At 44.8% G+C, this 25775-nt stretch overlaps 1 protein-coding gene across 4 annotated transcripts in view; it reads left to right on the forward strand.

The window, feature by feature from the left end:
* PNPT1 (polyribonucleotide nucleotidyltransferase 1) overlaps positions 1 to 25775 on the forward strand; it is a 69189-nt gene that overhangs the window by 34424 nt on the left and 8990 nt on the right. For all 4 annotated transcript variants that reach the window (XM_066595746.1, XM_066595745.1, XM_066595747.1 and 1 more), the window contains exons 15-27: positions 540 to 576; positions 1482 to 1548; positions 2824 to 2913; positions 3300 to 3353; positions 5798 to 5907; positions 8700 to 8771; positions 8878 to 8941; positions 9313 to 9396; positions 10617 to 10700; positions 21505 to 21611; positions 21694 to 21749; positions 23193 to 23271; positions 24064 to 24111. In XM_066595746.1, the coding sequence (XP_066451843.1) occupies positions 540 to 576; positions 1482 to 1548; positions 2824 to 2913; positions 3300 to 3353; positions 5798 to 5907; positions 8700 to 8771; positions 8878 to 8941; positions 9313 to 9396; positions 10617 to 10700; positions 21505 to 21611; positions 21694 to 21749; positions 23193 to 23271; positions 24064 to 24111 (952 nt within the window). The remainder of the gene's footprint in view (positions 1 to 539; positions 577 to 1481; positions 1549 to 2823; positions 2914 to 3299; positions 3354 to 5797; positions 5908 to 8699; positions 8772 to 8877; positions 8942 to 9312; positions 9397 to 10616; positions 10701 to 21504; positions 21612 to 21693; positions 21750 to 23192; positions 23272 to 24063; positions 24112 to 25775) is intronic.

The raw sequence follows: 25775 nt of genomic DNA on the forward strand, positions 1-25775 counted from the left end.
CGTATTTCCTTCTACAGAAAAAACCTGCTTCTGGCTGATATTTCAGTTGGAGCGTGCGCAAAATCCATGATGGTAACTGAGAAATGCAGTTTATCATTTGGTCTTAAACATGCTTCGTTTTTATTTTTATAGTGTGATTTTTTTTTTTTTTTTTTTTTTTTTTTTTTTTTTTTTTTTTTCCCAGCAAGAGAAATTTAAGTAATCTTGTAGATATGATACCTTTTAACTCCTTTAGTGGCACGCCTGGAAAATCTCCCGGGGCTTGCTGCACTGACCGTGCAGTTAAACCCTGGAAGATTTCCGTAGACAGCTGTAGTGCTGAAATGCTGGCCATGACACACAGTTATTGTACCACTGTACATGTATGCCACTACGAATTACCGCGGGAAAATCTCTGGGGCTTGCTGCACTGACATGGTACTAATAAATATGCCACTGAAAGGGTTAATGGCTAACAAAAATACACGATGATAATGGGAGCAATCACATTTTGCTCTACGGTCTAACATGGTACCAAACTTTTTTCATTATTTTTACAGTGGCATGAAGGATAAGAACTTTATGCTGCATTATGAGGTAAGTTGGCTTAAGGTTTAAACACTGAACTTTATTTCCCATTCACTGGATGTCTCAACTGCTGGGATCCCCCAGTGAACCTGAAATCTGTGTGGCCTGAATCCCTCCAAGTGAATAGAGCAGTGATGCGGATGCATGGCCAGCACTCCATTCACTTCTATGGGATGGAGAAAGATTGCTGACCGCATGGATCTCCCTCTGTCCCATCGCTCCTAGTCTCTTGCGCTCAATGTGGCTTAAGCACACCTACACTTGGCACTATAAACGTTATAAGGCTTTCTTCACACACGTCTGGGGAAAAACTACCATGGATTTTTTTAAAGAATCTGCAGAAATCAGAGGCTGAAACATGGATTCCTATCCCACGTTGGCAGCGCATTAACCCCATTGTAGAGCTAATCTGCAGCATGTCCGTGCAGACTCTATGCCAGTAACAGGCTGCTCACTGAGTATCTGTCATGCATTGATTATTCACACAGATGTTTTTTTTCTTCTCCATGTGGAGGAATATAAAATACTCCATTCACATGAATTAACATGGTCTAAAGCCAGCGCTCATTCCTTCTATGTACACGAGATAATCTGCCCATTACTACAATGCATTCTACAGTTTATATAGGGAAGATGTTCCACTGACAAACATACGTTTTTATGCTCTTATAAAAGACCCGATCACCTGGTGAACAAGTGTTTGCATGTTCGTCGGCTGATTGTTGCCCCTTCTACATGTGTTGATCTTTGGGTGAACGATCTTAAAACTGATCTAGACGTGAGATAATGGATGGTGGATTCCACCACCACAGTTAGTAGGGTTTCTTCACTCCATGTTATTTTGGCCTATGTAAGCCTATATTGTAACTTGACATGAAATAAGTGTTTTATAACTTACTGGTTGTGCTTTTCAGTTTCCCCCTTATGCTACAAATGAGATTGGCAAGGTCATGGGAATGAACAGAAGAGAACTAGGCCACGGTAAGTAAACCTCCATACAACTATATTGGCAATGAAATGGTTATTCCTGTCACACAGTAGGGTGCCATATCCTAGGGACAGACCCACAAAAATCCTGATATTAAAGCGACGGCAGCTGTCCTTAGCGCTGTGTCCTCTTCACCGTTTTTCTTGGTCATCCACTTTATAGGGAATTGCAGTTCGGCTCCATTTCAGTGAACTTTGTGGGGACATGGCGCTATATGGCTGTTCATTCTGAGGTCCGGCGTGGATCCCAGCAGTCTGATTCCCAAGAATAAGAAAATGGTAGCATGTCCTAATGATATGCAGTCACTTTTGGTGATGGGAAGAACTATCTAAAAGGGGTTGTCCTAGAGATAGGACCTGGTCTAACTTCTCTAATCTTGGTGATCAGTTGTTATCACATAGGGAACCCATGGCTACCTATTAACTAGCCCTACGGTGGCCAACCCATATTTTGCATTGGCGGACCACGTCTGTTGGAGAGAAAGCTACCCTTATAGAATCAACTGCCTTTATTTTCTTTTAAAAGGATGTATATGGAGCAGGCTTTGGAGCTGAGCCCTCTTACATGGCAGGTTTCTGCTGTCTTTGACAACCAAACCTCACCCACAACAGATATGATTGTAGATAACTCAGATTGCCGCTGTTAACACTTTAAATGCTGCTGTAATTTCTGACAATGGCATTTAAATGCCCCAATCAATCGGGGATTTAAATTGGCCAACTATGATGAGATAGTGGGTGCTTTCCAGGTATCATAGCTGCCTGAGTTGAGTTTCTTCTGAAGGTCCACAGGGCTGCCATGATTGTTTGCCTATTAAGACATGCCTGTGGCATATCTTTACTAGGAGTCGTATTCCCTTTGGAAGCTTTTTTTTTTTTTTTTTTTTTTTTTTTTAAGTTACAAAAAAATGTAAAATTTAAAATAGAAAACAAAAAACCTTTTCCCACTTATCACATCCCCAAAAATTTTTGGGGTCACCATGTCTGCAAGAAAAGAGTGAATAAAAAGCTGCATCTACCCCAAAATTGTACCAATAAAAATCATAGGTAGCCGCACAAAAAGAACAAGCCCTCACGCTAATAATTTTTTGAAAGTGGATGTACCAGAACTGTAGAATGTGGCCTGGACACAGGAGCATCAGTGACTTTTGGTCATAAGAGGGTTACAGTGGGCTCTGAGCGATCAATGGAATGGGGTTAAGTGTCTTCTTAAATGCACACTCAGCACTTCTGTTGCTTCAGTCAGTGATTCCTATGTTTCCTGCACAGGCGCACTAGCGGAGAAAGCCTTAAAGCCTGTTATACCTAAAGATTTTCCCTTCACAATAAGAGTAACGGCAGAAGTATTGGAATCCAATGGTAAGCAAAATGGAAATGTCAAATCAATTCTGTCATACATCATCTTTGTCGGTCTTGTGATGACCAGTACAAGTGTAATAAAGTTGTCGACTGTAGGTTTCATTTCCGCATCTTCACCAAATATTTTTGTTCTTCCTCTATTTGAAAGCAGTCATGTTACGGTCTGTCCTTGCATGGGCTTATACAGATGCACTAATGCCCCTACATACTGCAATCTATCTGGTAACGTGTGATTGGCCTTATATGCCCATACAACTCCTACCTCCGGCTAAAAAACTGCATCCTAAACTGTGTGAATCCAGCTCTAGAAGAAAACTGTGGTGGTAAAGCTGTTCACACAGTAACAACTATTCTTTTTGAGTATATTTTTTATTTTTTTTAAATAGGCTCTTCATCCATGGCTTCTGCTTGTGGCGGTTCCTTGGCATTAATGGATGCAGGTAACAAAACACTTTTAGATTTTGTTTGCTACTTGGTGACCCTCTTCTACTGAGTTAGGAGGTATAATGCTATCCTCAACTCCTTAAATGATTTCCCAGTCCAGCGCAGGAGGCCTGGTTCCTGCAGGTCTGATCCCAGGAGAAGCTGTAGCAGTCATGTGGTGGTCATGGCAGTATCACTGCTGCAGCCCGTGATTGGCTGAACAGTCATGTACAGTGAACAGCATATGACCACAGCAACATCTTCTGCGATTGGAGTAACGAGGACCAGGACTCTTGCGCTGACATGTCATGGTGACAAGTCAAAAGTTTTAATCAGTGGGGATTCGGGTGCTGAGACCCCCTCTGATCACTAAAGCATACGGGCAGAAGCGCTTATCTGAGTGCTATGTCCGTTCAGCTGTTTCCATCACTGCTCAGAGTACGAGCACATAAAACTATGGAGTCTGTACACTATCAATGACAGCAGAATGTGCACAGCACTAAGAGGAGTACTTCTGACTATGTGTTGTCATCGGTGGGGGTCTTGACACATGGGATCCCACTGATCAAAATTGACATGTCACTATGACGTGTCAGAAAAATTTTAAAATGGGTAATTGCACTTTAAGCAGACTCGAATGGCTCACTTTTTATTTTACAACATTCCCTACCAATCAAATTTTTTTTATTTTGGTCCTGGAAAACCCCTTCAAGAAATGTGCTTTATACTATGGGTTGTACCAAGTTTCTGGGTCCAGATGACCCAATATACGGCACATTTTTTAAAAGCGAAAACTGACAATGAATACATTGACCCAAGTACGCTATAGGGTTTTGTCTTCTATCCAGTCTAGATATCCCTTAGCCATTGTTGTTGTGGGTTTTTTATCTTAACTATTAGCTATCTCCTATCTCTGCACCAGTAAGTAAACCCGAATAAGAACTATAAATGTGGACTACTTTAACTGTCTTTTTAAGTGTATCTGCGTTTTCCACAATTTGTTCTAAAAAATTACATGTTCTCCTTACCCACAGTTGCAAGTTCTGATTTTCAGGTGGTCTTCCCTATTTTTGTGCTATCTTACTGTTTGCAATCTATTTTCAGGCAGGGAGCATGTAGCAAGACTACTATTCTGCCAGTAGTAGTTTACTGCCCTGCGCTTCTTTCCCCTCATTTCCCATGCTGCATTACGCTGTCTCTGGTTCAATCAGCGAGGAGGCAGTATCTGAATGTCCATTCCTCTGCTTTCCCAGGACGATTGTAGGAGTTGGGCATTCAAAGACATTTTGGCCAAATGATTTATAACCCCAAAATAATCTGCACATACAGGTGCTGTAACAGCAAGAGAGGCAGAGAATGTGGAGAGTGCAGGCTGCGGGGCTTATTTACTAATGCTGTCTTAAAATGCATCAGATTTATCATAGCGGCCCTGCTGAATGATAAATCCTGTTGAATTTTACGACTGTCTAGTTTATTTATACCAGACTTAGTTAATGCCAAAATGTTGGTGCAGTGCTTGGCATTTTGGTGCAATTTAGGCCTTGCCTCCGGAATTGTGTTTTAAACTCATGATAAATGTGATGCAAAGCATGTAAAACAGTTTTCTGGTGTAATTTGTGACAGGAAAATATTTTGAATAGTAAATAAGCCCCACTGTCTGCAGATGTTAGTATGTGAGTGAGGGGAGATAGCCCCTCCCCCACACCTAAGAAAACTTCCCAGTTACTGCAGAAGCTCAATATTTAAAGGGGTTTTGCCTTTAGAAAAAAAAAAAATCAATACTTGCGGTAAGAAGACTGCCGGGGAAGAAATAGGCATCTTCTCCTGGCTCCTCTAGTCCCCCGGGTCACCTCACCGCAAGCCGGCCAGATCCTCTTCCTGTTTTGGAGCGTCCATTAGCTGCAGCTCACTTCCTGCAGGACAGTGAACACTATGAGTGATTTAGTGTTCTTGACAGCCTGCTTTAGTGCACATGCGTGATATCTCGCCACTAGTGTTTCATGTAGTGTATGAAACCCTATGCACAGAAGCAAGCTTGCAAGGATTCGGCATTCCCTACTAGGCAGTGAACGCTACATCACTGCCCTGCAGGAAGCAGAATGCCGAGAATGTACGCTTCATCACAGGAAGAAGAGGATCCGGCCAGCTGGAGGTGACGTGACCCGGGGACTGGAGGAGCCAGGAGAAGATTGGTGAGGTGAAGATCTGGTAAGAAGACTACTGGGGAGGAATAGGTAAGGAGTAGGACAGATTTTATTTATTTTTTTTATGACAGAACTCCTTTAATAAACAGTGGATTGCAGAGGAGCCGGAAGGGAGACCCCTGGTGGCAGACACTTCAGACTTGATTTACTGTGGTAAAACAACATTTGTATAGCTGATTGAGATACATGCAGGCTATTAGATGAGCATAAGTTGTGTGAACAGTTAGTGCCCCATTAATTGTGTTATATTTTTCTAGGTGTCGGCATTTCTGCTCCTGTTGCTGGTGTTGCAGTCGGTTTAATTACAAAGTGTAGCAAAGAAAAACCATATGACATAGAGGATTATCGCATACTGACTGATATACTAGTGAGTACAAGTTTGGGGAGGTTCATGCTGCTATAGCTAAAAGGTGTTATCTGGCTATTAAAAACTCATGGCCTTTCCTCGGGATACGCCATGAATAGCTGTTCAATGGGGAGCCTACCACCTCGGCCCTGCCGATCAGCTGATTCAGGTGGCCACAGAACTATCGGGTTTCCCCAAAAATAAGACCCTGTCTTATATTTATTTTTGTCTTATTTTCGGGGTGGGGGGGGGTTGATGTCTTATCACATTTACTTAGCAGGCTTAGTCCAGGTCCCTCCCGCTACTCTCTGTAGTTCTGACTCGCTTCTCGCAGTCCCTGGCCACCCACTGAAGATCACTTCCTAGTTAGGAGATTCATAAATACCGCCTCCAGGAAGCGATGGCTCTGGTTTGTTCTCGAGCACTGCTCAGCCAATCAATGCAGTGCTCGATGAACCAATGTGTTTGTTGTGATTGATTTCTCGAACACTGCATTGATTGGTTCTTCGACCGCTGCTCAGCCAATCACAGCCATTGTGTTGTGGTGGTGGGATTTATGAATTGGCTGAGTCACGGCATTGATTGGCCAATTCAGAAATCCCGCCTCCACAACACAATGGCTGTGATTGGTTCACAAAGCGCTGCATTGATTATCTGAGCAGCCATCGAAGAACCAATCACAGCCATTGCATTGGTTCATTGAGTGCTGCATTGATTGGTTCTCGTGTACTACTCAGCCAATCAGAGCCATCACTTCATGAAAGTGGAATTTATGAATCCTGTAACCAGAAAGTGGTGATCTGTGGGCGGCCGAGGACTGCAAGAAGTGCATTGGAGCTCCGGAGAGCAATGGATGGGACTTGGACCGAGCCTGCTAGGTAATGCATTTTTTTTTTGTTTCAATGTATTACAGCAAGGACTCATTTTTGGGGTGGGGCTTATATTTCAAGCCTCCAAAAAAAAAAAAAAAAAATCAGGGTAAGGCTTATTTTCAGGGTAGGTCTTATTTTTTGGGAAAAGGGTAGTGCTGACACTGCAATCACTTTAAAGTTTACATCTGTCTGGTAAGTGGCTCTTATGCCCCTCTTAGACAAGACGATTCTCGTTTCACCGAGCGAGTGATGTCACCGCTAACTCGGTGGCACTCGCTGAGAATCGTTGACTTCTCGTTCAGTGTTCCACCTCCTATGTTACACACTGAGTGGGGATGCTTAAAGGAGATGTCCCGAGGCAGCAAGTGGGTCTATACACTTCTGTATGGCCATAATAATGCACTTTGTAATATACATTGTGCATTAATTATGAGCCATACAGAAGTTATAAAAAGTTTTATACTTACCTGCTCCGTTGCTAGCGTCCTCGTCTCCATGGTGCCGACTAATTTTCGGCCTCCGATGGCCAAATTAGCCGCGCTTGCGCAGTCCGGGTCTTCTCCTCTTCTCTATGGGGCTCCGTGTAGCTCCGTGTAGCTCCGCCCCGTCACGTGCCGATTCCAGCCAATCAGGAGGCTGGAATCGGCAATGGACCGCACAGAAGCCCTGCGGTCCATGAAGACAGAGGATCCCGGCGGCCATCTTCAGCAGGTGAGTATGAAGACGCCGGACCGCCGGGATTCAGGTAAGCGCTCTCCTGTTTGTTTTTTTAACCCCTGCATCGGGGTTGTCTCGCGCCGAACGGGGGGGGGGGTTTAAAAAAAAAAAAAAACCCGTTTCGGCGCGGGACATCTCCTTTAACCCCAACGATAAATGAAGGAGCCAACGATGTTTAGTCCTGCTGAATCTGAATGACGAATGTAAAGTGCGCAATTCTCATTCGGTCATTGGCTTTCCTTTAAACCGAACAATTCTCTTAACTTTCGTTCATTTGAACCATTTTTTTTAACAATAATCATAATAACGCAGCATTACTCAGAGCACCATACTATTCCTGGCAGCCCTACTGAGTACTGCAGTATTTGTCACATTCACTTCAATGGGATGGCTAGAGATAGTTGAGCACTTGTGTCATGGTTTCTATTGTAAACAGAAGTGTGAACCAACACTTGGCATTATAGGAGCGTGTCTGCACTTGGGTTGTGTAGGGTGATCTTGGATCACATGCGACATCATTACATACATTACGAAGGGAAGACTGGCGGTATGTTTATTAATAAATCTATAGCCTATATATGAGTCTGTCTGTCAGTCTATCGCCTGCCCTGGTCTATCGCCTGCCCTGGTCTATCGCCTGCCCTGGTCTATCGCCTGCCCTGGTCTATCGCCTGCCCTGGTCTATCGCCTGCCCTGGTCTATCGCCTGCCCTGGTCTATCGCCTGCCCTGGTCTATCGCCTGCCCTGGTCTATCGCCTGCCCTGGTCTATCGCCTGCCCTGGTCTATCGCCTGCCCTGGTCTATCGCCTGCCCTGGTCTATCGCCTGCCCTGGTCTATCGCCTGCCCTGGTCTATCGCCTGCCCTGGTCTTACTTCTGATATGAGCAGAGATCCCAATGATAAACTTTTTCCCATACAGTTTACATATTACTGACTAGAAGTATAAATGTGAGGTTCTTGGCGCACATTTTATTCCAATTGTGCGAGCCCATCTGCCACGTCACGGCGACCTCGTTCAGATGGGTCCCTACACTAAGACTAGATTTGTAGAAGAGGAGATACTCAGATGTGGCATAGGTCATCAATAGTATTTCCCTGGAAAACCCATTTAAGTCCGCCTACACAAACTTATTAAATTATGTAGGTAATGATTGGAAACCCACCCGGTCTTCATGTGTCATTCTGATGTATTGATTCAAAGACCTTGTATTTCTATATTTTCAGGGCATTGAGGATTACTTTGGTGACATGGATTTTAAGATGGCTGGCACTGGCAAAGGTATAACTGCTTTACAAGTAAGTTATCTGGTTGTTGAGTTTTATTTTAACTTATATTAATAAACTATAAGCAGGAAGATGTATAAAAATATAGTTGTTTATGTGAACCGGGTTTATTTTATAGGCGGACATTAAGATCCCCGGATTACCGCTAAAAGTGGTCATGGAGGCGATCCAGCAGGCTAGCGGTAGGAGTTCTTACATTCCTCTTTATGTTGTACACTGTAGATACACAACCATGCGTTAGGCCTCATTCAGTCAGCTGTGCTCTGTTAGTGACCGCATACAGACCAGTTATAGTCCGACTGTGTAGATGGGCAACTTTTCTCACTGATTCAAAAATATTGCCACTGAAACTTCACCTCTGTTCAGACATTCATGGCATCTCATTGCTGTATACCATGTGTGTGTTATCGGTGGGGAAACACATGTAATATATTCTGAGAGACAAGGAGTGTAGATTGTATATTCTATATATGCTGTTGGGCTAATTATGTATTTCTCAGACCCGTCTTACAAATTTAATCGTCCCTCTCAAATATTCTCATTTTATTTCTAGTTGCAAAAAAAGAAATCCTGCAGATCATGAATAGAACCATCTCAAAGCCAAGAGAAACCCAGAAAGACAACAGTCCTGTAACTGGTAATACTTGTATATTATTAAAGTGCAGTGCTAAATGGAAGCTAATTAGCGTCTAGTGAAGTAGAATACTTTAAAGGGACCCCTCCGGTCTTGGGACAAAATTCTGTTACAGGGTCGGAAAGAGAAGGAGGTATATAACCTGCAGTTGTTCTCTGCCGTCCCTCTGATCCATTGGTTCTGGGTACTGTCTTTGGCTGTCTAAGGTGGCTGATGTAACCTGCTATATTTGCTCTCTGATTGGCCAGCACTGATCACATGAGTAACACTGGTCAATCAGAGAGCCGTGCACAGTGTACATTAGGTAACTAGAAAATTGCAGCAGCCAACTTGGACACCTGAAAAATGTGACCTGGAATTGGTGAATTGGAGGGATGGCAGAGAAGAACAACTGCAAGTAATACACCCTCCTTCAGTCTAGGGTAGAAGTCTGGTCCTTAAATCAGAGGGTTGCTATAAAGCACTATTCTCAGGATTGTCTTGGCACCTATCCACAAAATAGGCGCTGAAAGTCTGCTTAGTGAGTGTCTCGCTACCGAAACCCGCACTGATGCCGAGAAGGGGGTTGCGGTGTCCGCCTCTCCTTGCAGTGAGGAGGTGCGTGAATGAAAGTGTGGCCGACTGTCTGCTTCTGCTCAATTCCTTCCAATGGGACTGCTGGAGAAAGCAGAGGACAAGCACTGAGCCATCTTCAGCAGGACCACAGAATGTAATAGTGGCATTGGATATGCTCAGCCGCCACACTAGTCAAGCTGGTCCTCACTTCGGGGTGCGAAGTGAGCAGCAGAGAGGGACACGGGATGGGCATTCTTGGGATCGGTGGGTGTCCCAGTGGTGAGATCCCCGCTGCTGATAATACTTTATCACCTGTTCTGCGGATAGGTGGTTGGTCTGTTCTGGAAATACCCATTTACAAGTATAACAACTAGTCCTCCTAGCCAATGTTATATTGCAGTACCCACCTGTGGAAGTGGTTTTATCCTTCCACTTAGTAGACATTGCTGAGTAGTTTGTAAACCCGATAACTAAGCTGAAGCATAAACTAATGCTTAACTTTGTAGAATTTTTTTTTTGTTTTATGCTGAATTAGGAAAAAAAGTGATTCATACTTTGATGTGTTGCTATTAAGAAGCTAGTGGTGTACTTGATGAACTGTACTTTTTCCCATAACATCATGGTAGAGCTTTTATAGAAATTGTTACCATTTCTGCTTCGTTTTCTAGAAACCGTCCAAGTGCCGTTGTCCAAGAGAAGCAGATTTGTTGGACCTGGAGGATATAACTTAAAAAAACTTCAAGCTGAAACAGGTGAGTGCCGCAGCTTCACCCCTTTGTGTATTCTCCACCACGGATTGTGGCTTAGTGGGTCTGAGGTACTTAGAGGAGGGACCGTTGTCTGACATTGTCTATGCATTAGGCTGAACTCACACCGGCATATGATTACCACGTATTATGCAGGTGCTGTACACCCGTATGATACCCGGTAACTCGCAGGCAATCAATCGCATTGCCTTACGCAGTTCCACTCACACTAGCGCACCGGACTTGTGTAATACACGAGTGCAATTAAGGACGCAGCTAGTTCTATTTTTTCTTTTGCGACATAAATGTGCATGATAGAGATGCGTGCGTGTGTATGTTTATATATAATATAGTGGCAACTTGGGGTCCCTTGCCTGCGGGTCGCTGAACTCTCAGACCAGAAAATGGCCCCAAACGTGTAGAAACGCTTCATGAGACGTGGTTTCTCTTTAAGACTGGCGCCTGCCAGCATTTATTCACAGCATAACAAATAACGGAAACCGAGTCCAAATAAGCATTCTTCCATAAATAAAGTCCATATAAGCACCCCATCTGGGTGTTTGAGGTTAGGGTTGTCTTCCCTGTCAACCTTGTGCCTTTCTGGGTCTGCAATGAACCCTGGGGCTAGCAGCCCCTTCAGCTCCACTGAGCTGTCTCTCTGGCTCTCTCAGCCAACGTCTCCCTGCTTCCTGCACAAACTGCCTCTTTTTGTAGCGAACTCTTGCTACACCTAGGGTATTAACCCTCTCTTTCCGTCTTGCAGGTATTAGAATGCCTGACTAGCACCCTCTGCAGGTCATTCTATGTAATGCACCACTACAAACCCTCCCCTTTTGATAAAGGCCATAGGCCGTATCACACTTTCTTTTGGCCCTCCAGGGTTAAAACTCCAGGCTCGGGGGTCTCTTTATTTTTACTACCTCTTGTAACTCCGAGGGCTGCTCAGCCTTCATCTGTAGCTCAACGCTCACTTTCTCAATTACTTTCACGTTTTAGACTTCCTTTTTAAAATTCTTCATCTGGATTTTCTTTTCTTTTACTTTACCTCTCTAGTCTCTGAGCCTCCCTTCTAGCAAAACAACTATTTGACTCCATGAGTTTCATCTTTGCGCTTGACTTCTGGGCCACTTTTGAAAACCAGACCTTTTCTTTTGACGCCACTTTCCGAGGACGTGTCAAGGGTAGCAATTCAGTATTTTCCTCTTGAGCCCTTGCTTCTGATTTTAACTGGGACCGTGTTTTAGCCCAACTGGTGACCTTTGCTTCCTGTTTTCTCAGAGCATCTTGTAGACTTCCTACTAGCTCTCTTTTTAAACCATTCAGCTTCTGTTGATATTTCTGACTCGGGTCAATTACTGAATGGCCCAAGAACCCTTCAATGGCCTTTTCCTCACCTTCCAGGTGTATGTTCAGGAACTCTTGCCGTGTCTCTATTGGGAACTTCAGGTCATGTTCACATTTATTTGTCGAGAGTGACTCTTGCACAACTTCTGCGTTTTCCATCTCCCTCAGGACTGTGTTCTCTACACAGAGATCTGTTCCACTCTGAATGGTCTCCACATATGAGACAGTGAGAACCGCAAACACTCTCCCGGTTATTTCATTTTCCTCTAGTTGTGTCATACTAGATTCTAACCGTCTCTCTTTTTCCACAACTAGAGTCTCTTCACTATTGCTACTTGCAATTTCATCAGTGAGTTTATCTCTCTCTTTTTGCTCTTCCTGCATACGGGTCATCTCTACTTCCATCTGCTGGTTGGCCACAATCATGTCTGTTAGTTTTCTGAGCAACCTCTGGACTTCAGCCTCTTTATACTTCATCAAGCCCTGAGACTCTGCAAACCGTTCACTTGCTTGTACCTGTGACAGCTGGAGTGTCACCTGAGCTATGTCTTCTTGTGATGCTTGGACGATCGCATGCTGTCCCTTTTAAGTCCTCTGACTTTCTCTCAAGCTCATCCTGAAGCCTCTCTTGCTTCTGTTTCTCCCTGTTCAGACTTGAACACAACTGCTTGTTAAGTCTTTCTAACTCAGTCTTCACTTCGAAGGCCTCTTCCAGGGTGCGTTGCAAGGAGATCACTTTAATTTCTTTCTCACGAACCTCTGCTTCCGCACAATCACGTTCTTCTGCTTGTCTCCTCGCTAACCAACTGATCAAACTTGTTCTGTTTCTTCAAGTTGGACACAATCTGATGTTGGTGACCCCGATCCACACTGATGTCTTCTAATTCTTGCTGAAGTCTAGTATTCGCCTTCTCTAGTTTGTCATGAGCAGCTGCTTTTTCTTCATACTGTTGATTTGTAGCTTCTAACTTCTTTTGAACTTTCTTCTTTTGCTCTTCAACAGAATCCAAGCACACGGCACTCTTCTCCATTTTCTTTTCCAGAACCGATACCTCAGCCTGAAGGGTTGCAATCTGCTCTGACAGGTCTCTTAGTTTGTGCATCTTCCTCTAACCGCTTGAGGAACTCATCTCTCCCATCTTGCATTGTCTTCAGGTGTGCGCTACGACCAAGCCTCTGCTGCGTCTCTTCCTGTAGCAACTTCTGGGACTCTTCCCTCTGAGCTTCTAGCTCCACCTGTAGTCTATTCAGCTTCTCAGACAGCTCTGTCTGTACTCTGTCACCTTCAGTAATTTGTACTTGAAGCTGCTTCTCTACTTCATCTCTCTGGCATTCAGACTCGTGCTTGTCCTTGAATAGCACCTTCACCTTATGGGTCAGCTCAGTACACTCATTTTTCAATATTTCTTTCACCTTTTCAGTTTGCTCCAACCACTTGGATATTTCCCCCATAGCTACAGCATGGTTCTGTTCAAGCTCCTGGATTTGAGCTTTTTATTCTTTAGCTTCCTCATCCAGGCTCATCTGTAGCTGGGACACCAGTCTTTCATGCAGTGCTTCCTGGTTTTCCTTGTGACCCAGTCTGTCTTTCAAGATCTCTCCTTGCTTCTCTGCCTGACTGCAAGCAGCTTTCTCTATTTCCAGCTTTTTCTTAAGCTGACTTAGCTGGGACTCCAATTCACCATTTTTATTTGCTAACTGCATTTTCAACTCTGCAACTTAATTCTGCAAACCTGTAGTTTGATTACGTACATCAGTAAAAGCTCTTTCTAACTTGCAACACCTCCAACTCTTGGGTTTTCATTTGCAGCTTTTTACAGTACTGTTCACACTGCACATTCTTCTGTTCCAGCAACACCCTTTATTTTTAGCTTCCTCCTTAGCCAGTCTCCCAAGGTGCTCATTCTCCTTTAAGAGAGCTACATTCTCTGCTTTCAGTTGTTCAGCCTCCTGGAGACTACTATCCTTTTTCTTTTAGGATTCTTTCTTTCTGCTCCTCTGTTAACAGCCTTTGCCTTTTGTCCTCTTCTCTAAGCAGACACAAGTTGGCCATTTCTTTTTTCAACTGTGCGTCATATCTTTCATTAGCAGTTTGACCTTCTTCCTCAAGAGACTTTACATAAGCTTGCATTGGTGCAAATCCTTCCTGAATTCTAGGCAAGCCTTTGCGGTCTATCTCACCCTGGACTTCAGAATTTGCACTGACTACCTCATTTGTTTCACTAGGAGAAGCCTTTTTCTTCTTAGCACTTTTAGTACTATCTGTCTTAGACAGCTCTAGTTTTCTTTCACTACTCCTTTCTATCACTAGAGGCATAGTTGTGCTAACTCCAACATGGGTGTTGGGTGCACTCCTTACAGCAACCTGTTCACACCCTGACTTCATTTGGGAATCATATCTACACATATTAGGCACAGAATACATTCCACCATCCCCCACACGACACTTTAGGGTTAATGGACTTTTCTTACACCACCCAGTCAGCACACTATGCAGCTTTCATGGTATCCTCATGCAACACATTATGCACCATACGGTTTTTGAACTTTTTTGCACCCAGTGCAGACACTGCAGTTTTCCCAGTACTCTCCTGCAAGGAATACATTCTGTTATGTAGCATTTTAACCACATTGGCATCAATTTTTTTTTTCACTCAAGTCCATACCGCCCAGAATCCACGGTCTTTTTAATGGTCTCACCACTCCATGCATTGTTATCACAGTCCTTTGGCGGGGACACGTTCCAGTTGTGCCTTCAAAGCCCTGCAGTCAGCCTGCAACACAGACCAGTGGGGTTTTACTGGCCACTTTGCCACTGGACACCAATACATACATAAGTCCATTTGTAGACACCCCCCAGCATGGCTCTTTTTGGTTGCCTCCTGCAACGGCCGCCATCTTGACTACACAGTCCACAATGAACAAATAAAGCCAGAAGTTCACCAACTTGCCTCGTAGACGTCCGTTGTTGCTCCCACAGCAACCACAGTTTTTCGGCCTCCTGGCCCTTTACATGCTGCTCCAGCCTCCGCCTGATTTTTTTTTTTTCTTCCTCTGTCCTTCTTTGACCCTATCCTTTACAAGGGGGTTAATCTTGGTGCTGTGGTAAGCATAAATCACACCAAATATTGGATGCCACAGTGGGAAAGTGCAAGGACTATATGTGTATTGGGCTCCATGGCTTGAAATAATGACCAGATCTGAATAACCAGTAAACAAAGAACGAAAACAAAGAAAGGTAATACTCAAAGTGGATCCCCTTACTGCTGGACTTCCTAACTTAAAAGTGGTTCTCTCAGGACTCCTATGCTTACCGTATGTCAGGTCAGTATAGGCTAGCGTGGGAGATCTTGAACTCGAGGAACTATAGAGTAAACCATTGCTTAAAGGGGTTGTCTCGCGAAATCAAGTGGGGTTATACACTTCTGTATGGCCATATTATTGCACTTTGTAATATACATCGTGCATTAAATATGAGCCATACAGAAGTTATTCACTTACCTGCTCCGTTGCTAGCGTCCTCGTCTCCATGGTTCCGTCTAAATTCGCTGGCAGCTTGCTTTTTTTAGACGCGCTTGCGCAGTCCGGTCTTCTCCTCTCAGCACGAGCCGCCTCAGTGTGCTCGCCGCTACAGCTCTTCTGCGCGCTGGGCTGGGGGGGGGGCTGGGGCTGGCACTGGGCCGGGGGTGGGGTGGGGGGGCTGCGCCGGTTACCTGCTGCCTGGCGGTGGGTGACTGTGTGCCGTGGTCGGCCGCGTTCAATCCAGGGGTCCGGTCGGCGGCTGCGGGGCGTCTGGTTGTCAGGGAGACACAGCTGGTAGCGTCTCGGGAGCGCGCACGTCGGGCTACAGCAAGCGATGGGAAAAGAGCCGGCGGCCATCTTGGGAAAATTTTTATAAGTTGCTGAAACGCTGGAACTGTAAGTACAAACCAGCTAGAAAAGTCATTTACAGGGGGGCTTAGTAATGTATGCTTAATTAGGGGGACTGGGCAAAAAAAAAAAATCACTGCTTCCTCGAGACAACCCCTTTAAATGCTGGCAGGACTTGTATAGAGTGCCTGAGTGTTGCCTCCCCTGCCCTGTATATAAGCATATCTGTCAGTCACCCTGTGGGGGCAGATAAAGGACTCAACTTCTTATTGAGTCTTGACAGCATTTAAAAAGGGTTTACATAAAAATGCTGAATCCGATCATAAGCTGTAAATCTCTAATTTCAGCATTTCCCCCTCTGTCTTATTCTGCCCTCCTATAGAGAAAGCATGAGACTCCTAACAGATTTACTTGAACTCTATAAAGCGACTATCACCTACTTTTAGCACAATAAGCTAAGCTTACGGGCTGGAAGTAAGTGACCTGCCGAGTCCGCAATGTAAGGGTTTCCTCCCTGGTGTGAACAGTGAAAGCCGGCGTTACAGTGCATTGAGCAGAACGCTAAGTAGTCCCCCATTATAAAATTAGAACGGGCGGACTACTTGGCGCACCGCTCAATGCATTGAGCAGCAGCTTTCAGCGCTCACACTGGAGGAACGACAGGGAAGGTGAGTATGACACTTAAATCCTCACTCATCACCTACATTCAGCACATAAGCTTAGTTTATAGATTATACTAGCTGATATACCCGGCCTCGCCCGAGTTAATATGATTTAGGTGTTTACGTGTTGTTTGCACAGAAAACTTTTATGAAGTCAAGTTACCGAGGAATAAAATATGTATACATATAGAGAAGCGTTAGATTTTCCTCAGGCTGCATGTACCGATGTCCCTCTGCAGAATGTGCCACCCCTCCCACTTTCCTTATTTAGGACCTAAAGAATGCTCACGCTAAATTTCATGCTTGTACAACACCGAGAAGTTACATTACATAGGGGTGCACTTACTTTTGCACTTGGCATTGAATAATAGAGTTGTGACACCTTTAATTTTCCTATGTAGGACCTAAAGAATGATCATCCCAAATGTAATGTTTATATGACATCGAGAAGTTAGAGAATTAGATATGGTACCTTACACAGGGGTTCCAATACTTTTGCACTTGGTATTGAATTTTCAAGTTGTGACCCCTTTACTTTTCCTAATAGGACCTAAAGAATGCTCCTGCCAAATTTCATGTTTGTAAGACATCAGGAAGTTAGAGAATTAGTGGCGAGTCAGTGAGTGGGGGCTTTCACCTAAGTAAACCCTTTTGAAAATTTATCTATCACTTCATGATTGGGGAATAGAGATGAGCGAGCACCAAAATGCTTGGGTGCTCGTTGCTCGAGTCGAACTTTCCGTGATGCTCGAGGGTTCGTTTCGATTAACGAACCCAATTGAAGTCAATAGGCGACTCGAGCATTTTTGTATGTGACCCATGCTCCGCTAAGGTTTTCATTGGTGAAAATCTGGAAAACCCAAGAAACTGATGGAAACGACACAGAAACGGATAGGGCAGGCGAGGGGCAACATACTGGGCTGCATTTCAGGTTCCCAGGTCCCACTATTAAGCCACAATAGCAGCAAGAGTGGGCCCCTCCCCCAAACAATTTTTACTTGGGACAAACCCTCATTAGCAAGGCAAACCTTAGCTAAGCACCACACTACCTCCAACTAAGCACAATCGCTGCCTGCGGGACACACCGCTGCCTCTTCTCCTGGGTTACATGCTGCCCAACCCCTCCCCCCCCCCCCCCCCCCTGCACGACCCTGCGTCCACAACGCACACAAAAGTGTCCCTGCGCAGCCTTCAGCTGCCCTCATGCCACCCTCAGGTCTATTTCTCAGTACATCTGCGATGAGGAGGAACCGGAGGCACACACTGCAGAGGGTTGGCAGGGCCAGGCAGCGACCCTCTTTAAAAGGGGCGGGGCGATAGCCCACAATGCTGTACAGAAGCAATGAGAAATCCAATCCTGTGCCACCTCCGTTAGGAGCTGCAAACGTGGGCATAGCAATGGGGAATCCATGTGCCCACACAGTATTCAATCTGTCAATGTGTCGCATAGCTCAATCGACACCGCAAGGGGAAAGCCATCTGCACTCTGGCCCCTACCCAAGTCAGTCAGTGTCTTTGTGCCAGACAGGTCAAACACCGCGTAATGGGAACTAAGTGGGCACCAACAGCATAGGTGGGTCCTAGGCAACCCAAGACATGAACAAAAAATAAATCTGAGCGGCCAAGCATGGCAGACTTGCACCGCGCCAGTGACATAGGCCTCGGCCCACAGCTTCAGCAATCATAGGCAGGAAGCCGACTTTCACTGCACCCAGGATATAGGCCTCTGCACAAACCCTCAGCAATCGCGGGCCTACAGCGGACTTCAATGCTAGCGTAGCTGTGCACGTCTCATTAGCGCTGTATTGCTCCTGTAGTTTGTCCCAATGCAGTGCCCCGGATAGTAGAGCTAACGTCAGATGAAATACAGGTGGGCTTTGGCCCACACTACATGCCCCAGTCAGTTTTTTTTTTTATAAGTATACACAGGCAGGTACAACTCCCTAATGTGAAGTCCGTGTGGACCGACAGCATGGGTGGCTCCCTGGAACCCATCGGCGGTACATAAATATATCAAATTGCAGTGCCCTGGACAGCTGCGGTAACGTCAGATTAAATACAGGTGGGCTTCGGCCCACACTGCATGCCCCAGTCAGACTGGGTTTTTTTTATAAGTAGACACAGGCAGGTACAACTCCCTAATGTGAAGTCCGTGTGGACCGACAGCATGGGTGGGTCCCAGGAAGCCACCGGCGGTACATAAATATATCCCATTTCAGTGCCCTGGACAGCAGAGCTAATGTCAGATTAAATACAGGTGGGCTTCAGCCAACACTGCTTGCCCCAGTCAGACCGGGTTTTTTATACATAGACACAGGCAGGTACACCTCCCCTATGTGAAGTCTGTGTGGACCCACAGCATGGGTGGCTCCCTGGAACCCACCGGCGGTACATAAATAAATCCCATTACATTGCCCTGCACAGCTGAGGTACCGTCAGATAAAATACAGGTGGGCTTTGGCCCACACTGCATGCCCCAGTCAGACCGGGGTAACCTTTCAGTTCCAGCAGTGCATACAGACCCCAGTAAGATTTCAGTAGTATCAGTAGGGACAGGCCCCAGTAACATTTCAGTAGCAACAGTAGAGACAGACCCCAGTAACATTTCATTTACAGCAGTATTGACAGACCCCAGTAACATTTCAGTTCCAGCAGTGCATACTGACCCCAGTAACCTTTCAGTAGTATCAGTAGGAACAGGCCCCAGTAACATTTCAGTTCCAGCAGTGCAGACAGACCGCAGTAATATTTCAGTAGTAGTAACATTGTAGACACACCCCTTTAACATTTCCATTGCAGCAGTGTAGGCTGACCCCAGTAACATTTCATTTGCAACAGTATTGACAGAGTGCAGTAACTTTTCTGTTGTAGTAACAGGATAGAGAGACCCCAGTAACATTTACGTAGAAGCAGTATGGGCAAAGCAGCAGATTCACATTTCCCTTGCAGCAGTGTAGGGAGAGTACAGCATTTGTAACATTTCAGTAGTAGCAGTATAGACAGGCCCCAGTAACATTTACGTTGAAGCAGTATGGGCAAAGCAGCAGATTCACATTTCCCTTGCAGCATTACAGGGAGAGCGTAGTATTTGTTAAATTTCAGTAGTAGCAGTATAGTCAGACCCCAGTAACATTTACATAGAAGCATTATGGGCAAAGCAGCAGATTCACATGTCCCTTGCAGCAGTGTAGGGAGAGTACAGCATTTGTAACATTTCATTAGTAGCAGTATAGTCAGACCCCAGTAAAATTTACGTAGAAGCATTATGGGCAAAGCAGCAGATTCACATTTCCCTTGCAGCAGTGTAGGGAGAGTACAGCATTTGTAACATTTCAGTAGTAGCAGTATAGACAGGCCCCAGTAACATTTACGTTGAAGCAGTATGGGCACATCCCAGTATTAGTTACATTTCAGTTATAGCAGTATAGACATGCCCCAGTAACATTTCCGTTGAAGCAGTATGCCCCAGTAACATTTCCGTTGAAGCAGTATGGGCAGAGCCCAGTATCAGTAACATTACAGTAGTAACAGTATACACAAACCAAGGTAACATTTCAGGAGCAGAAGTATCGGCAGACCGAAGTTACATTTCTGTTGCAGAAGTATAGTCAGACCCCTCTAGCATTACTGTGGCAGAAGTATACGTAGGCAGAACAGAGTTACATTTCTGTAGCAAAAGTGTAAGCCAACCCCAGACACAGTAGTGTACCATGAGTGCAGGCACAGCCCATAAAAATTACTTGGATTACATTGTAGGCGAGGGCCCGAAAAATTGGTGTACCGACAGTACAAATGTACCCCAGACAAATTGCCCTTATTAGTGCTTTCTAAACGTGCACTTGGAGGCAGAGAGCGCTAACGTTACACTAACTGCCCCCAGCAAAAATTGACACTGAAGGCTGAACTCAGGCCTTGCTGTGCAGTATGCAGTTGAGATGCACCTCAAGTCCCACAGGCCAAGCAGTAATGTGCACTGGGTTACAAGCAGCCGTAAAAAGTATTCCTTTTTTAAAATTAGCTTTTTTCCAATCCAGGCAATGGAGCTTGTATTGGACTCTCCCTCTATGGCTGTCTGGCACCGTACATTGCGGCGGCAGCTGACTGGTAACACAGAGCGGATAAAAGTATTAGTGCTTTCTAAACGTGCACTTGGAGGCAGAGAGCGCTTACGTTACACTAACTGCCCCCAGCAAAAAATGACACTGAAGGCTGAACTCAGGCCTTGCAGTGCAATGCTGAGGTACTACAACTCCCAGCAACCACAGAGTTAAATGCACAGGTAGCCCTAAGAAGGAGCGTTGGGATTGTTGTAGACAGGATTCCACACTACCACTGTCCCTGTCTCACCAATACTTCCCCCTATACTACGTAGTACAGACTACAGCCTGAGAACGCTATAGCTGTAATGGGGCTGCACGCCCGATATACCAAAAAAAAATGCACAACTGCTCCCAGCACCCACAACAGTAGTGCACTAGGTGAGCTGTGGCCCTAAGAAGGACCGTTGGGGTTCTTGTAGACGCTAACACTCTCCCTATAATATCAGCTGCAACACTGTCCCTAATCTCTGCCAGGGCGCGTCTGTGGCGAGCCGCGGGCAGCGCCACTTTATATACTCGGCGGTCACTTGATCTCGCCAGCCACTCACTGCAGGGGGGTGGGATAGGGCTTGAACGTCACAGGAGGAAGTTGTAATGCCTTCCCTGCGTTTCTATTGGCCAGAAAATGGCGCAAATTTTTCAGGGAAGGAAATGTAATTGACTCGAACACCGCGTGGTGCTCGTCTCAAGTAACAAGCCTCTCGAACACTCTAATACTCGAACGAGCATCAAGCTCGGACGAATATGCTCGCTCATGTCTATTGGGGAACTATATCATTTGAAGTGCAAATTCCTTTCATACTTTCTATTAACCCTTTGTGTTTTGTTCTGCAGGAGTCACTGTTAGTCAGTTAGATGAGGAGGTGTTCTCTGTTTTTGCTCCAACACCTAGTGCCATGCAAGAGGCCAGGGAGTTCATCACTGACCTCTGCAAAGATGATGTAAGTTTTACCCTTCTGGCTCCCAAAATTGATCAGTCTCTTTTTAGTTTTTCTCCGTGCTAAATAATTCTTTATTTTGCAGCAAGATTTTCAGTTGGAGTTTGGAGCCATATATACAGCCACCATAACAGAGATCAGGTGAGGTGCAGCTTCTACATGATTAGAATTAAAGGGTTTTACAAGTTCAGTGACTATGAACAACTTGTGCAACAAATTTGAAGGAATTTTCAGGATTTTACATTGGCTTTTTATCTTTAAATAGTCTGTCACCACCACCCCTAAGGGTGCCTACCCACTAGCGCAGAGAAAAAATCTGAGATATTCTAGAGTGTTTTCAATGTGGGCCGGCGACAGCTGTGGCAGAATTCAATGATGCTATCCCATTGCTTTCAATGGAGTTGGCTCATGATTGAGGAGGTTTTCCGACACTAAAATATTGATGACCTAACCTGGGGATGCATCTTCAATGTCAGATTGGTTGGGGTCTTGCTCGGTCCCATTCAAGTGAATGGGATTGAGCCGCTACAACAGTTATTACCACTACAAAATGGATGGCACTGTGCCTAGTATGCAGTCACAGCCATCGCATGAATGGCTGTGATTGGTTCATCAAGCGCTGCAGTGATTGGCTGAGCCACGGTGCTCAACAGTTTTTAAACCTCCAATCCAGGAAGCGCTGCCTGAAAACTTCAAACAGGTGCCGGGGGCCTGCGGAGAAGTGCGGCTGAGCTGACAGCGCCTGTTAGGTTTTTTTTTTATGCAGCCAGGGCTTATTTTCAGGATGGGGATTATATTTCAAGCCCTCTGAAAATCACAGCTAAAATTGTTAGATCGCCATTGCATATTGCTGTGACTTTCTTGCGGCGATATCTGTCGCCCGTCTGAAAGAGGCCTAAAGAACCCTTTTCTGTGTTGGTGATGAAACCTTATTGGTGTTAAGGGGAACACTTTATTGACATAAATAGAAGCTCCTTCCGGGCTGTTGTTCTTCTCCCACATCACAAGCTGGGTTTAACATCAGGCCGTTTAAAGGAAGCCTCTATTTAGGTTCTTGCACCCGAATAACCAGCACCATGAAGTCTGAACAGGCGCCTACACTACAGGGATGAATGTTTTATCATAAAACGCTTGGGCATCTCTGAAAACAAAGCCTACTTCAAAAATCATTTGGGAACAGGGAGAAGAATCACGGGTTGAGTACAGCAGGCTTCTCCCTGCCTGGATCTACTAGATTGTGTATGAACTGTCAAACAGGGAGAGACCTGTCAATCTTGATCCGCTGCCCCCCGTGACTCTCCTTCATTCATGGCCTGTTGTGCTTGTTATGAAATGCCCACAGTATCTTAGAATAATACCCACGTCCCTGTAATGTGGGTGACTGCCCGAACGTCCTGCTGCCCGCGGTTCAGGTGGCATGTATCGACTGACAAATTCCCTTTCATGCGATTCCTACAAAAAATATTTGCATGGCTTCTCAACTGATCGGTTAGAACCGTATGGTTTGTTCCTTGTTTTGCACCATTTGCAGTAATATAATTGGCGCTATATGTAGTGATGTATCATATGGTTACATGTTTTCAGAGATATTGGAGTGATGGTAAAGCTCTACCCAAATATGACTCCGGTTTTGCTTCACAATTCACAACTTGATCATCGAAAAGTAAGTATGTTAAATCTTTATGTATCTGGGGCTGAACAGGTAACATGAAGATTGCTGCGTGAACCTGCTTTTGGGAATGAAGTTCCTGTAGTTTCAGTCCCTGAAATTTGCTCTTCGAAGACAGATTGATATAGCCAATATATTACAGGGCTAAAGAGCCTACAGGGCAGTTAGATAAACTTTGCACTCTCCCAAGTAGCTCCTTCCAAGTGGTTTCCCATCTTGCTAAATTATGGCCCATTTACACGGGACCAACTGTCAGGCAAACTATGCCCAGCAGCTCGTCCCAGTGATGTTCGTTCCTGTGCTGTTACACAGGTGCCAGTATCATTGGCATCGCTCACAGCGCTGCGGGCATGAAGTTGTAGTGGGCCGCCCGCCTCCATTCACAGTAAACAGACAGTCAATCAGAAGGTAACGACAGCTTTTTACACTGAATGACACTCCGTTCCGTTTTTTGTGTGTTTTTACACGGGACGATAATTGTATAAATTCCTGCGGGAGCTTGAACACTTCTGAAGGATGATTGTCCCATGTAAAAGGGCCATTACTCCTTAAAGGAGTTTGTGCAATGCTAGAAAAAGTTTCCCCCTACCCCCAAATATTTAGCTGCCTTCATTTACCTACTTATAAATGGTTGGGTTGAGTCCCTGCCCATGAGCCTACCCCCCAGTGTGCGTTAAAGAAAAGTAAAAGTACTTTAAGAAATGCTTCTGTAAATGTGAACATCACCTTGTAATACTGCTGTCTTATCCATGTGAGCTTCCTTATCTAATTCTGCATGTTTTTCAGATACAGCATCCAAGTGCATTGGGGCTTGAAATTGACCAGCAGATCCAGGTATATACGGTGAAGAGGAAGTGTCTAGGCTAAACCTTCTGCTTATTCATCGGCTAATTTTTTTGTACTTTCACACGACCTGACAATTTGGCAAATCTTCTTGCCAGATAATTGGGCCATGTGAAAGGCCCTTAATTTCTTCTAAGCTCCTGTTAATGAATTAAGGCCATAGCTCCAACAGGAGGGTATCACTCTCTCCTGTGCCGCCTATTGGAAGGCAGCATTCCTTCAAGCAAAAGTCAGATATAAATTGTCACTGTCTACCAGCCAGCTAGCTCACATTTACACTTATCATCCCTCCTCTCTAACTGCAGAGATGGAAAGCCTGCTGGAAGTATCGCTGATGCTGCAGTAATAACAGGACTTTGATAGCTGGTCAGTACCTTCTCCAGGTACACAGCTTATACTGTAATTCACTGTTTGGATAGGATATTCAACATATTTTAACTATATGTCTATCTGTTAGCAGGGAGGCAGTAATTGTATTACTTCCTACTCTGCCCTATACTGAAATGAATTAAGTAGGCCGGCTGCAAGTACATGAAGCTAACAAACTACATAAAGCTCTTAAGTTTTAATTCCAAAGTAGAACCACTATGGTGCTTATCCTAAGTGGGTCACTGGAGGTACAATGCAAATAAGCCCTAAAATAGTGTCTCGTGCACCGAATTATATGGTTTAAGACTGAAAGGGGTGCGCTGCACATTGACAATATTGCGTGAGCTGTGGAGGCTTCCTCCTGTGTCAGTCAGCACCATCAGCACTGAGGAAGTATGAGATGAAGTCCCCCCCCTGGAAGTGGGTGCATTCAGATGTTTCCAGTAGACTCCTTGTAAGAATACACATGCTGCCCACAGGTTTTCAATGTATCTCAGGGTGGTTTCACATGGGCGAAAACTGTGCGATTTTCGCACAATTTGAGATTGAGTAAAAACTTATAAAACCAATAATTTTCACCATCCACGGTCAAGCTCGACAAAGACCCCTGGAGGGGTTGAAACGTCGCTGATATGGGCCATGGGAAATAAACGTTTTTCTATTTTTCTATGTGGATGCTGCCGCCTTCTCTATATTTGGACTGTTGTGGATCAGGGTTCGATCCTACTTAAGGCGTGCCTCACAAGAAATTGACTCAAAATAGTGTTCTCTTGGTGAGTGCTGCTGCTTGCTATTTTACGTGGTTTCCTTCAAACTTGCGATGTCTTCACTCATGCGATGTTGCAAGAAAAAAAAAATCGTGACGTGCCCTAACTTTCTGCAAAGTGTGATTTTAATTTTTTTTTTTTTAAATCTCCGATGTTTCCCTATAGAGCCTTCTTTGTATCACATCGCAAAGCACGAACTTGCGATTTTCGTGTGACGCGTTTTTAACATTGGAAAGTGCTGTTCACTTTTGTGCTAAAAAATTGTGGCAAAATCACGCAAGAAAATTGCAAATGGTAGAAAAAGCAGCTCTGACACGGAAAGATCGTGGGGGGAAAAAAGACGCGATTATGCCGCGATTTTCTGGTGGCAGTATCACGGTCACCCATGTGAAACTAGCCTAATAGTAAACTGCTTTAAAATGTTTCTTTAAATACCCCTTTTCGTCTGTTCATATTGGGGAAAAAGTTGTAATACCCCCAAAAAACACAAAAAATACTAATAGAAAAAACCACCACCAT

This window comes from Eleutherodactylus coqui, chromosome 3 (assembly GCF_035609145.1).
Source record: "Eleutherodactylus coqui strain aEleCoq1 chromosome 3, aEleCoq1.hap1, whole genome shotgun sequence".
Taxonomy (NCBI): Eukaryota; Metazoa; Chordata; class Amphibia; order Anura; family Eleutherodactylidae; genus Eleutherodactylus; species Eleutherodactylus coqui.